The sequence below is a fragment of the Porites lutea genome, chromosome 7 (genome assembly GCF_958299795.1).
Source record: "Porites lutea chromosome 7, jaPorLute2.1, whole genome shotgun sequence".
Classification (NCBI taxonomy): Eukaryota; Metazoa; Cnidaria; class Anthozoa; order Scleractinia; family Poritidae; genus Porites; species Porites lutea.
In genome coordinates this window covers 23,518,131-23,530,511 of record NC_133207.1, presented here as the reverse complement: position 1 = coordinate 23,530,511, position 12,381 = coordinate 23,518,131, and the positions used below count along the sequence as shown (strand labels likewise).

At 38.6% G+C, this 12,381-nt stretch overlaps 3 protein-coding genes across 3 annotated transcripts; all 3 read left to right on the top strand.

Moving 5' to 3' along the window:
• The first annotated feature begins 369 nt into the window (after positions 1–369).
• Positions 370–5,231, top strand: LOC140944017 (protein dpy-30 homolog). Its single transcript, XM_073393124.1, has 5 exons — positions 370–414; positions 508–569; positions 976–1,029; positions 2,806–2,948; positions 4,697–5,231. The coding sequence occupies exons 1-5, from the start codon at positions 390–392 to the stop codon at positions 4,764–4,766; spliced, it is 354 nt and encodes a 117-aa protein (XP_073249225.1). The 5' UTR covers positions 370–389; the 3' UTR covers positions 4,767–5,231.
• Positions 5,232–6,013: 782 nt separating this feature from the next.
• Positions 6,014–7,000, top strand: LOC140944101 (haloacid dehalogenase-like hydrolase domain-containing protein 3). Its single transcript, XM_073393224.1, has one exon. The coding sequence runs from the start codon at positions 6,093–6,095 to the stop codon at positions 6,792–6,794; it is 702 nt and encodes a 233-aa protein (XP_073249325.1). The 5' UTR covers positions 6,014–6,092; the 3' UTR covers positions 6,795–7,000.
• A 1,918-nt stretch (positions 7,001–8,918) lies between these two features.
• On the top strand, positions 8,919–11,202 carry LOC140943864 (uncharacterized). The gene has a single exon (XM_073392981.1). The coding sequence runs from the start codon at positions 8,946–8,948 to the stop codon at positions 11,082–11,084; it is 2,139 nt and encodes a 712-aa protein (XP_073249082.1). The 5' UTR covers positions 8,919–8,945; the 3' UTR covers positions 11,085–11,202.
• Positions 11,203–12,381: the final 1,179 nt, after the last annotated feature.

Sequence of the window (12,381 nt, the reverse complement as noted above, 5' to 3'; positions counted from 1 at the left end):
CCAGGAAATATACTATTGAAAGTTTTGTAATCTTTCAAAAGTAAGCAATTGAAATTATATAATACAGTATAATAACACTGTTATTAAAAGAAAAACCATCCATCGCAAAAATCCCCGAAGTTGGATACAAATCCTCGAGGAGGGGTATCGATCACATTTGTTGTTCCTACACCAACCAGTCCCTGACATCCGATAGTAACTACGTTTTTTACTCTTTCCAGATAAAAAATAACGTCATACAAACCTTGAAAATTATAGAAAATGTCAGAAAATGTAAAATGCGACAAACAGGTTGAACAGGTCGCCTTTCCCTACTCTCCCAAGGAAATTATTGATCAATAGTATCCCAGAATGCTTCGCGAGAATCTTCTTGGTTACAAGAGAAAAACATGGCGGACGGCAGCTCAACTGAAGGTTTGACCTATTTTTCACTATATTTAATTTATGTTATGTATCGATCCTTTGTTGTAATAGACTAATTATTATAAACTATTACTTTTTTGCCAGCTCCTCAAGAGCAGGTTTCATTGCTTCCTCCAGAGGAAAATAGCCAAAGCCAACCCGCCGAGGTTAGAAAGTCTGCATGCAAAGGCCTGTCAATTAATCTTTACTTTAATTTCATGTTTAAGACTTTGTGCCTGTAGCACAAGTACTATATAGAAGCCAGATTTTGAGTCTTTTTCAAAAAACGTAGCGAAAAACTTATTACCTTTTTTATTTTTTACTTTATTTACAATTCTGAAATAAGGGATTTTTGGTGTAAGACATTTAGAGGACTGTTGCAGCTTACTTATTCAGTCTCCTTGTAGGTCCATTTTTAAGGGAAGAGGCTTTAAACGACTCCTGTCTAGTGTTCCCCTTGGTTCATAACAAGTTCGCCTTGCACACATACTTTACCTCTAATTTGAAAATCGCAGTCACCTGACAATCCTAAGGCATCCTTTCAATTCATTAATCTTTTTATGTTAATTACAGGCTCCGCAGGAAACATCTCCTCATGCTGAAATTGGATTGACAGAAAATGTGCAGGTAACTAGTGGTTAACGATTGTGCTGGGAAGGTCTGAGGTTTGGTTGTTGTTAATGAATTTTGCATCACAGCAGAGAAGAGCTTGTGTGGCTCATGACCCATTCTGCATATCTTGGCAGAATTTGACAAGATCTTTTGCATTAAATGCATGCGCATCACATGCAAACTAAACTGCTGGATTGCAAACAGTGATACAGTGTATTCTCTTTTAATGGACACCTCTATGAGATGGACACCTAGAGTCTGTCCCTTCCTTTCCTTACTCCTATTATTTGACACCACTCTTGGACGGACACTTAGTGCAGGTCCCAAAGATGTCCGACTAAGAGAGAGTTGACAATACTCACGCTGACGTCACCTATCGATATTAATATGCCAACAGAAGGGCATTAGTTCTTGAAACAAAAGGTTCTTTTGTTTCACTCATGACGAATTTGAGTAACCAAAACACTGTTTGTAAACAGTGAAGTTTCCTATACATTCTAAGCTAGTTTCATAATGTCATCCTATTTGCAACTTTAAAAACAAGAACAGAACTGTAGCCAATAATTTGTCTAGCACTTGTTTCTGGAACCATTACTGGGGAGACACTGGTCAGCTATTAGTCCCTGTAGTGGACCGGAAGTCGTTCTACATATTGCAAGATTATTATGGGATGAAGTAGAACAGGAGGACAAAATATGTATGTGGTGCGTAAGGCAGATTAAAAGCATGTTGAGTTGTTGACTTGTCCTATATTCTGAGACAAGACCATTATGGTCCCTAGCTGAACAGTCCCAGAAAAGATAGGCACTGCAAATGTGTACTTTTATTGGAAAGTTTAAACTATAAACATCATTTCCTGGTCATTTCATGGCTCTTGAAGAAATGAAAGTAGCTGGTGAAACCTTGCATAGAAGCCAGTGAAGTTCGCCAGCTTCCGGCTCTTATATACAACGTTGCCTTGTAGAAAAAGTAAATCCTTGCAAAGAATAGTGAAATCCACAAAGCCAGTTTTCAACTGTACATGTTTTTTTTTGTGTGTGTTTTTCTCCGGCCTGTTTGACTGAATCATTCTTGGTTATGGTTTGAAAGGGGTCATCCTGCTGTACCAGTTAGATGTCAAAGTTGTCTACAGCTGTCAAAATGAATGACATTACAAGTGGTACAAGGAGGTGTTCATGGGTGAATGGGTTAATGAGTGAAGTGCATAGGAGATGTGCTCAAGGAAAATTTGAAGGAGCTGGCTCCTTCTTCAAGGTAGTATGCTTGTCTCCTGCAGCTGATCCATGAAGGTGCACAGAGGATAATAGTTTACTGGTGATAAGTTAGCCATAGTCTAGCCTGGATAGCAGGCGCCGTGGTGTTTTTTTAGGGCAAAAAGGAGAAATATCGAGGGCAGGCACATGCAAGGGGAGAAACAATATATAACCCAAAAAACTAACCAGCCTTTGCCTTGCAGGCTAGCTATAGTCCTGCAAATGACTTTTGCATTTCATCCAGGAAGAGAAGTAATATTTCTAGGGTCTTACAATACTGAAGCTGGGATGACCTCTGGATTGCAAGCCTTTTGTAAATGCTTTTGTTAAGGGCTGCAGGCCAGACATTTTGCCTGACTATTAGAAATGTGAGACATGGCTTCACAACTGGTAGAAGCAATCTGTGGATGATACAAGGAAATGCCAAAGCCACTGGCTACTCATTCCACTTCCTTGTCTTCTCCTCAAACGTAGTGACAGTTCTGGTCACCTTAGTTCCAAAATTAATACTATTATTTCTTTTTACATTCACCCAAAGAAAATGGTGGAAAAAGAGAAGGAAGCAGCTGAAAAGCCAACCAAACCAAAAGTAGAGCTGCAGTCTTTGCCAACAAGAGCATATCTGGACCAGACAGTGGTACCCATTCTACTTCAAGGCCTCTCCTCCTTGTCCAAGGACAGGTAAACTATCTTTTGACTTTTGTCAAAAGTGGCTTTCCAAACTGGTTACTTCGAAAATGACATGCCAGGCTCTTATGCAGGTGTTTTTACTATTAAATGCAGGTATCAATGTTTAGACGGAGAGGGGGTACGGGCATAGGTGTGGTAACTCTTCCTTTGTCCCCTCTCTGGGGATTTTGACCACAAATGTTGACTTATACAGCAGTTTTGGTATTCCCAGAAAGGGATATTTTATTTCTCTCTTAAGGGTTGGGAATTCAACCAAAAAATTGTAAAAAAAAAAAAATTCAAATGCTCCACCTATGCCCTTCCCTCCCCCCCACCCCCTCTGTCCAAACATTGAACATTACCTACATTAGAACCCTGTCAGTGATGTGTGCAAACTATTTAACAATTATTCCTTGAGCCCGAATGGGCTCTGAGTCAATAGGCTAAAGACCGAATGGGCTATTGACTCAGAAGCCATGAGGGGGAGAGGAATAATATTGTTTTAGTAAAATCTAACAAGTTGGTCAAAAATATCAAGACAAAACAACTTTAGCTAGCAAAAAACACAATTCAGCCGCCATTGTTTTGGTTTTCAAAGCTGACGCTTTTTGCTGGTAGTGGGCTATAATGTATAGCCTAGTAGTAGCTCAACCAATCAGGGTGCAGCGTTGATAACAGACCACTAGTTGCATTTTACTAAATAGGAATAGACTGACCTGGCTGAGCAGTCCCAATATTAATGATTATTTTTTTTATAATGGTAGAATTTTCTTTCTGACTCACTAGTCTAGCCAGCCATTTCTTACTAATGGAAAGTTGTCTTAAAGAAAACTTGTACCAAACCTAACTTACATCCTTTGGGAGAGGACAGGAAGCGCAGAACCAGGACAAAATGAAACCATTTTCAAATGAAAATTGGCTATGAACATGTAGAAGTTTAATACAGACAATTAGGCTTTGTTCGTACTTGTGCTGTAAGGAAAAGAAATAACATAATTTGTTTCAAGGCAAATAATAAGTGGATCAAAAAACAAGAAAAATAAGAACAAAAATAAGAAAAAAAATAAGAAAAAAAACTCCTGTTTTGGCTGTGCGCATTCATGAATTCAAACTGGTGTGAAATAAACGCATGTTAAGCAACCACAAGACACTGACTACTGCACGTGCATATGTCACTTGAATTTAACAAACAAGTATCCACACATAAAATAACACCAAAATAAATGTCTGCTATTCTCATTGCTGACAAAATTTGGACTGTGACGTAGGAAATAAGAAACTCCAGTAAATTCCGTTGTGTTGAGTCTGCTCCCTATTGGCATTATGCATTGAGGCCCTTGCTTAGAATTGCTCAGTTTTTGCCCACCTCTTGGCCAGTGCAATGGAGTTTAGTGGAAGTGACTTCAAAGTTTCTTCCCTCCTACCTCCCCTGGTGGCGGTTGACATCGCATACGCTCATTATTCAGCATGCCTATTGTCCTGGCAGTTGCGGTTTACTCCCTTAACTTAGTTCCCCATGACACTGAAATATTATACTAATGAATATTTAAAATTTCCAGTACATTTTTATTTAAGGCGCGGCTCAGTACATCTTTGGATATGATTTTTTTAATAGTCAAATTCTGTAAAGTAATTGTAGAAGTGCAAGAACAAAGCTTTGTTAATTCTACAATGGATAATTTAGATTTTGGTTTGACTTTTAAATTATTTTGTCTCATCAAGTACCTAACAAGGATTTCACTTTTACATTTGTTTTTCAGGCCACCAAATCCCATTGAGTACCTTGCTACCTACTTGCTGAAAAACAAAGATCAGTATGAAGACAGCTAGTCAGTGGCACAGTTCATAATATATTTGTAAATTATTCATGTGGGAAGCAGCATGCCACTTCCTCATTCCCTCTCAGTAGAAAAAAAATTCACAGAACTAACAATGTGGCAAATGTTTTATGAATTATCAGCAAAGGCGTTGCAATCTCTTTTGAAGCTGAATTCTTTATCATTGTTCTTCTATGAGTCAAGGATCCATCTGAAAGTTTTGCAGTCAAAAAAGTTCAGATGCAGAGTAAACTTTTATGTCATTTGTGAGTAATATTGTCCAGGGGTGAGTGCTTTTTAATGCACAATAATATTGGAGGTTATGATATCAGTTCTATATCTTTCACAGTTCATTCGTTTTTCATAGTTAACTATTGTGAAACTTTTGATAGCCTGTCTTCCTCACTTTGGAATCTCTCTATGTATGTAACATTTCACAAAAGTGTTGGAATAAAGAAGCTTGTAATCCAGTGATAAACCTTTTTCAACATCTTCATGTGACCTTTTCCCGCCATTGAGCCATGACTGCACCAGACTTTCAATCAAGGCAACTTTTTTTTAAAAAAAAAAAGACAAAAATAGAGTATGGACATTCGACAGAACAAATCTGAGATAACATAGATAAAGCAACTTCATTTAGCGATAAGATGCAGCCCACAAAAAGCGCACAATTTCCCTCCAAGGAAAAATTTTGGGATGTCCCTTTCTTCCAGAGTCTATGGGGAAGATGGCGCTGACATCACAGACCAAATATTCTCGAATCGATGTAGGTTTGTACCAAAAATTCTCACCCCATGGGGCAAAAGACGGAATATATAAAAAAGAGGGAACATGAAATCGAGGCAACAAAATTACAGAGTGCAAAATGCGAAAATTCAAAGATTCATTCAAAAATTCAAAGGCAAGATTTTTACGGAATGAAAAAGACTAAATACAAGAAGCTAACAACATATCAACAGAAATGCAGGAGAAGACCGGGCGTTGAGGCAACACATGGAAGGTCGACACGAATTCAAGAAAACCTAATTGGAGAATTTAAGACCAGAAAATATTCATGAAAAACAAATTAAAAACGTAACAAAAAAACGAAATAAAAGCTAAAATTGCAAATGGATTTGGAAATTCAGAACAAAATTTTGGAATAATAGCATCAAAATTACAGTGGCCATGAGGTACACTCATCGTTACCATGACGACACTTTTTAATGCGACGATAACAACCGATGACGACACAAGTGACATTTCGAGTCCAGGCTTTCACAACTGAACAAAACATGGCGTCGCGGTTGATCGTCTGACGTCGAACATGTCTATACTTTGATGGTTCTTTATTCCCCTTATGATGCGGTTAATAACGTTTGATGCTTGTAACACACTATTTCGTGTTCGAGGATCACCAGGAGAAGTGTACAGTAACGTGGCCTCTCGGTTTGGGGTCACAGTACAGGATACAGCTCTGAACGAATCCTTCACGCATTCTTTCCGACAATTTTACAAAACAGTGCCAAACTTCGGTGCAAAAACTGAAAAGACTGCAGAAAAATGGTGGTCTAGAGTGGTCAAACAAACCTTTCGATCCGCTGGATTCAACGATGAAAAGATTCTCGCCGGAATTTCCTCGACATTGTACCGAGAATTCTCCACTGCTTCACTCTGGGAGGTTTATCCCGAAACATTCGATGTTTTGGAACATCTTAAGAATAGAAACTATCGTCTTGCCGTCATTTCAAACTTTGACGAACGCCTCGATGTCATACTAGAGAAACTTGACTTGAAAAATTACTTTGATTTCATCGCTTGTTCGTTTGATGTTGGAATATGCAAGCCATCCCCCGGTATATTTGAGTTAGTACTGTCTCACTTTGGTGTAAAGCCCGGAGAAACTCTCCATGTGGGCGACAATGTCCAACTTGATTACAAACCAGCCGTAAAGTTGGGGTTGAAATCTTTAATTGTTGACCGCCTTTGCAGGGATTTTAGTGAAGATCACGTTGATCCCAAGCATGTAATAAGAGATCTCATCCCACTACTAGAACTTTGAAAAACGTTGTGGTCATAGTCATTCTTCTGCCTTCAGTTTCATCCATTTCTCCATGTCTAATCACATTTCTGTTCATGTTCGTAGACAAGTTCAGCAATAATATTATAGCTGTCAACACAGCAATGATATTATTCTACACTGTACATTAACAAACTTTTCCTCTCTGGAAACTGTTTAAGACTATAATAAATTGTTTATATCTTTTACATGTGCGTGGAATCCATAAACACATAAACCGGGTACATTTACAAACTTTCAAGGACTGTTGTTGATATTTACAGTATGTGAGTCCCAAGCTAACAGATCAAGACAGAAACTATTATTTGGTTCAGGGGCACCCAACGACAATATAGTTCAAAACCACTTAAACATAGCATTGTTAAACGTATTTTAGTATTTAAACGGCAGATACAGGCATAATTTTAACCCCTAAAAAATTTTCATCTGTTCGGATTTCCTAGCTGAAAGTCTAGTGATCCGAAAATTATAGGGATCAAAACTTACTTTTTCAAAAATTTCAGCCAGAAAAAAGGCTTCCGAAAATTCTAGGTGACCTTTTTAGGTTAAAAGTCTGTTAAAATGGGCAATTATACCATTTTTTAGCTGTTCGAAAATCCTAGGAGAGGCAGGCAACAAGAAATTTACAACAAATGTTCTGAAAATTCTAGATCTCAAATCGTCTTCCGGACAGATATTTTCGGAAAATTGACGTTGGGTGCCCCTGTTTGGTTCCAAGCCTCTAGCTAGCATTCACCAACAGGATCATTAACTGGGACGACCAGAACTAAACCTGTGCAGGAGCCTGAACAGTAAAAAAATTGTAAATTGTTCTCCCATGAAGCACTTAGGAGTTCTTAAAAACTCAGTTTAATGTGTCAGTGTATTCCAGATTAAATTGCGATTACTAAGAGGTGTTGGTTTTTCACTCATGCAGTTACATGGTAGACAAGCTAAATGATGCATTTGGGGAAGACACGATTGAGACGTTCCACAAAACTTTTTGCTCTGAGTCTGTATAACAGGAAAATGATATTTTCTATAAAAATGGCAGTTTCTTGGTGTTGCAGAAGGGTACAAATCCCCACAAAGTGATGTAAATGCAAAAGATTGAAAAAAACTGAATAATCATACCCACACCACAAAAGCGAACAACAACACAAAGAAAAAACTAAAAGAAAGAAACACCCAAAAATTTGTATGATAGTAAAAAAGTCCAAAATCAGGACCTTTCTGTTTTGAAAATATAACTATACTATCATATATATTTACCATGAAAACTATGTACAACATAACCAACCAGTAAATACTACTTTGGACAAAAATTATGATCCAGATACACACAAACATGACAAATGAGAAATAACTATTGGTGGGTATTAAAGTGTTCGTAAGTCTTGTTCATGCCAAGCAAATTGGATGATTCTAGTGGACATGTCTTCATGTCTCCAGAATAAAAAGACCATAATTTTTTTGTCAATAAAGTCCCCTCTCTCTTAACGGACACCTCTATAAGACGGACACCTCTGTAAAAGGGACACCTAGAGTTGGTCCGTGCCTTTTCTTATTCCCTTTATTTGACTCTTTATAAGATGGACATCTCTCTAAGATGGACACTTAGTTCCGGTCTCAAAGGTGTCCGTCTTGGAGAGAGATGACTGTAAATTATCCTACAGGAACTCATCTTTCAATTTCACGAATTTCCCCATCACCCAAGATGGCCCAGACAGAGACAGAAAGAACAACCACTCTAATAATTCCAAGTCATTAACTTATTGTTATGGGTGACACACTTTCTTTTACTACTTTTCTCTGCCCCACATCAACCTTCTACTTCTATGGTCTACCCTAAACTTAACCTTGGCAGTTATTTCTGACTTTTATTTTTCTTTTTATTATTACAGTATTTTGTCTTATATTTCTGATCTTTAAATTATCAGAATGATGATGATGTTATTTCCCAACACTCTACACACACAGCATAATATTGTTATGAAGAGTTGCTGGGTTCAAGATAACATTACAACCAACCAATCAACCAACCAATCTCCACCAATCCACCAATCACAATTCTAGAAAACTACCCGCCCTAGTCCCTCTCCTCATTTCCTGCGGGAACGTATCTTTGTCAACGTTAAAAATCAATGAGTGATCATGTCTAATCATTCGAGTTTTTTTACAAGCTTTTCTTCCCCAAATTCGTCATGGTATCGGGAAAAAAGAGAAGAACAGTGGAGCCCAAGAAGCCAAGAAAGTGACCTCGAACCGAGCTTTGATTCTGACGAAGGAAACCAGGAGTCAAAAGCAATCACCATTTATAGTGATTCAAGCTCAGGATTGAGTTCTCTTGAGTCATCTCCTCTTGTTCCGTGGCCTGAAAACTCTTCCTATTTAAGTTCATCGTCGTCTAAAAGCTTGGTTTTGCATCCTAGAGGAAACAGTTTGACTCAGGAAGGCACTTTGATGGCACAATGCGAAGCTACTAGCCTTCGCGTATCAACTTCCCTCGTGATTGGGAAGCGCCCTCGTGCTCTTGGTCTTAAAGACGTTGATCTGTCTAAAAACGTTATGGCAAGACATATTCGAGAAGCAAAAGAAGCAAATAAAAGCCCCAAGAAGAGTAATTTCCGCAGTCCTTTATCAAGGCATATGTCTTGCCCCATTTTCAGTTGTACCAATGACAGATTTATGGGTCTGTCTGACAGACATGGTGTTCCTGGAAAAACTGGTCAAATCGGTGAGAACCGAGATTTGAACTTTGTCAGCACTGTGCACCGTAACTCACCAGCAAATACTTTTTCGACTCCAGCATCAGCTGGGAAAGTGAGATTGTTTAGCTGCCCTGATGATCAACCCAACTTTGACCAACGGTGCGATACCGGTCATCAGGGCTGGCATGATGAGCTTGACCCACAGAAAATGTCAAGTGATGGAACAGATAGAAATTTCACACCAAAAGTCATTGAAGTCATTGACTTGACTTCAGGCGAAGCGACTTCAACTGGCAGAATAACAAATTATAGCGACAAGGCAACTTACAAAGATAGGTGTCAGAAAGATGAGAGTATCATGGCACTAACAGCAGCCAGCCAGAATCATTCACCTTTCAAGAGGAGAGTTTCAAACAAAAAATCTGTGTTAACTTTTAGTGATGATGAGGACAGTGACTCAAAGAAGCAAGATCAGGTTCATTTTTCATTGAAGAAACATGTTTCAAGGAAAAGATCTGTGCTATCATTCAGTGATGATGAAGAAGACAGCGATTCAGCAGGACAAAAAAGTGTTGAAGTAACTGGGGAAAAATCACAACAGGTTATTCAAGCTGGTGAGGAAGTTTCGCTCAAGAGTAATTATTATAAGAGATACATGAAAATGGGCGTACTTTTTGCGTTATTCGTATTGTTGTTATCAATTTACTTGCACAAAAATCCTCATGGCTTTTGCCTAGATAGTGAATTTAGCAAGAATATTTCGGGGATTGGCCTAGCTCTCAAGGCTGAAGTATACGGTCAACACATTGCCCAGAAGGTGGTGACCTCAGCACTGAAGAATCACTTTGCCAAACACAATGCAAGAAAGCCCCTAGTACTCTCCTTCCATGGATGGACTGGAGTTGGAAAAAACTTTGTTACCAGCATAATCACAGAGCATTTCTTCAAGCACAAGACCCACAGCTCATTCGTTCACAAGTTTATTGTTCCTGTTCATTTCCCGCATGATTCTGAGATTGACAAGTACAATGAACAGTTGCGCAGTTGGATTCAAGGCAACATATCTCAGTGCAGTAAAGGTGGCTTGTTTATCTTTGACGAAATGGATAAAATTCATCTTGGCATGATGAGTACCATCAAAGATATCATCTTAGGTTTCCGTGGTAGGGAAGTCGCAGCAGGTTATCAAAACATGGTGTTTATATTCCTGTCCAATTCTGGCGGTCATGCTGTAAATCAGCATGTCTTGAAGCATGCACTTGATGGGAAACTAAGGCAATCTTTGATGCTAAAAGAAATGGAACTTATCTTTCAAGGCATGATCAAACAAACTCCTGATGCATGGTTTGCTGATCTTTTAAAATCAGACGTTATTGATCATTTAGTTCCATTTCTACCATTAGAGAGAACACATGTTAAACAGTGCATAAGAAGAGACTTAATCATGAAAGGATTTCATGTTAGAGAATCTTTAGTCTCGGAGATTGCGGATCAGATGGAATATTTTCCCGCTGGGCATGGATTCTTTTCAGTGTCAGGGTGTAAAAAAGTTTCATCTAGGGTAGATGTAATCGTGGGATAAACTCCACAATGAAGACTTACAATCAGCAACAATATTAGTTAAGACACTTTGCCCAAAAGGGGCTTTCTGACACTTTACTGCCTTCCAGAGGGGAAAATAAAGCTTTTCCTCCCCCATCCCCTCCATGCAATCTTGTGCCGCTGTTCGAGCTACCTATAGAAAACTACAAACACCCCAACTTTGAGTGAAGATTGGGGGCGAGGTGTGGATTCTTTTGAACTCTGTAGTTACTCTATTTGAGTACAATGTCTCAACAATTTTGTCTCCGATTGTCTGAATCATGAAAGTGGCCATACATCCTAAAGAAAACTAATTATTCAACTCATTTCTTCGCACTGGGATGTAAAACCCTTGTTGCTTTTTTATTTATGATTGGCGTAATCATGCCTATTTTAGAACTCACAAGAATATGGCGATTTTGTTATTTTCAGTGCACTTAACATGCTGTGACATCATGCAATGTAGCATATTGCACGTATTTATTTTTTTTTTCTTTATCAAAACAAGGAACAAAGAAAAAAGGATGGAAAACAAAATAGTTTGCTAGGCAAAAAAGCAGTTATAATTACTAAAATTGCTGTTTAGAAATTCCCACGAGTAACCAGGATGAGTAAAATATAAAATAATTCCATTATGTTTTAGAACAAAGTTAGTTACCCATTCCCAATCTCCTCCTAACTTCATAGTTTCTACTGTAAAGTACATTCTTCAAACAATCTGAAGATTCGGTGATAGTGTAGCCTGTGTATAGACATCCCCCCTCCCTCCGTGAGGGAGTTCTGAGGGAGGGGGGATGTCTGTACACAGGCTAGTGGTAGTGCCCACTTATCCCAGCTGAGTAGTAGTTCTGCATAAAAAGTAGAAACAATTCAGCATGGGATTTTTGGGGGGTTAGTTTATGGTCCAGGGATTTTTGGGGGATTGGAACTTTGCCCCCATTCGATCATCCCCACCACTTGAAGTCCAGAGTACCCCCCTGGGTCCTTTGCCTACTTTGTTTCAAGCTCTATACTTTGCTCCTGTTGTCCACAAACATTTAAGTAATCCCCCACTTTATTTTGAAAATAGTGAACAAAAAAATTTAGTCAAATTCGGTTTTTTTATAATCCTTAAAGTTCTGAAATTATGATTCAGCTTTAGACTCCTAATTTTTTTCTCCAGGAGATCAATGCAGCTGATAATGTGAAGCCCCTGGTTGAAAAGAAAGGCTGGAGGAATTGCGACATTACTCACCACCCTGTTTCTTGATAGCCTTCCGCTGAAATACGAACTCCCCTAAAAACACCTGCGTGGAAGG

Excerpts from the sequence above, each read along its gene's own strand:
- LOC140944017 (XM_073393124.1), top strand. The coding sequence starts at position 390 with ATGGCGGACGGCAGCTCAACTGAAG. Across the intron at positions 415-507 it reads GGACGGCAGCTCAACTGAAG|CTCCTCAAGAGCAGGTTTCA; the intron begins GTTTGACCTATT and ends CTTTTTTGCCAG. Across the intron at positions 1,030-2,805 it reads GATTGACAGAAAATGTGCAG|AAAATGGTGGAAAAAGAGAA; the intron begins GTAACTAGTGGT and ends ATTCACCCAAAG.
- LOC140944101 (XM_073393224.1), top strand. The coding sequence starts at position 6,093 with ATGATGCGGTTAATAACGTTTGATGCTTGTAACACACTATTTCGTGTT.
- LOC140943864 (XM_073392981.1), top strand. The coding sequence starts at position 8,946 with ATGTCTAATCATTCGAGTTTTTTTACAAGCTTTTCTTCCCCAAATTCG.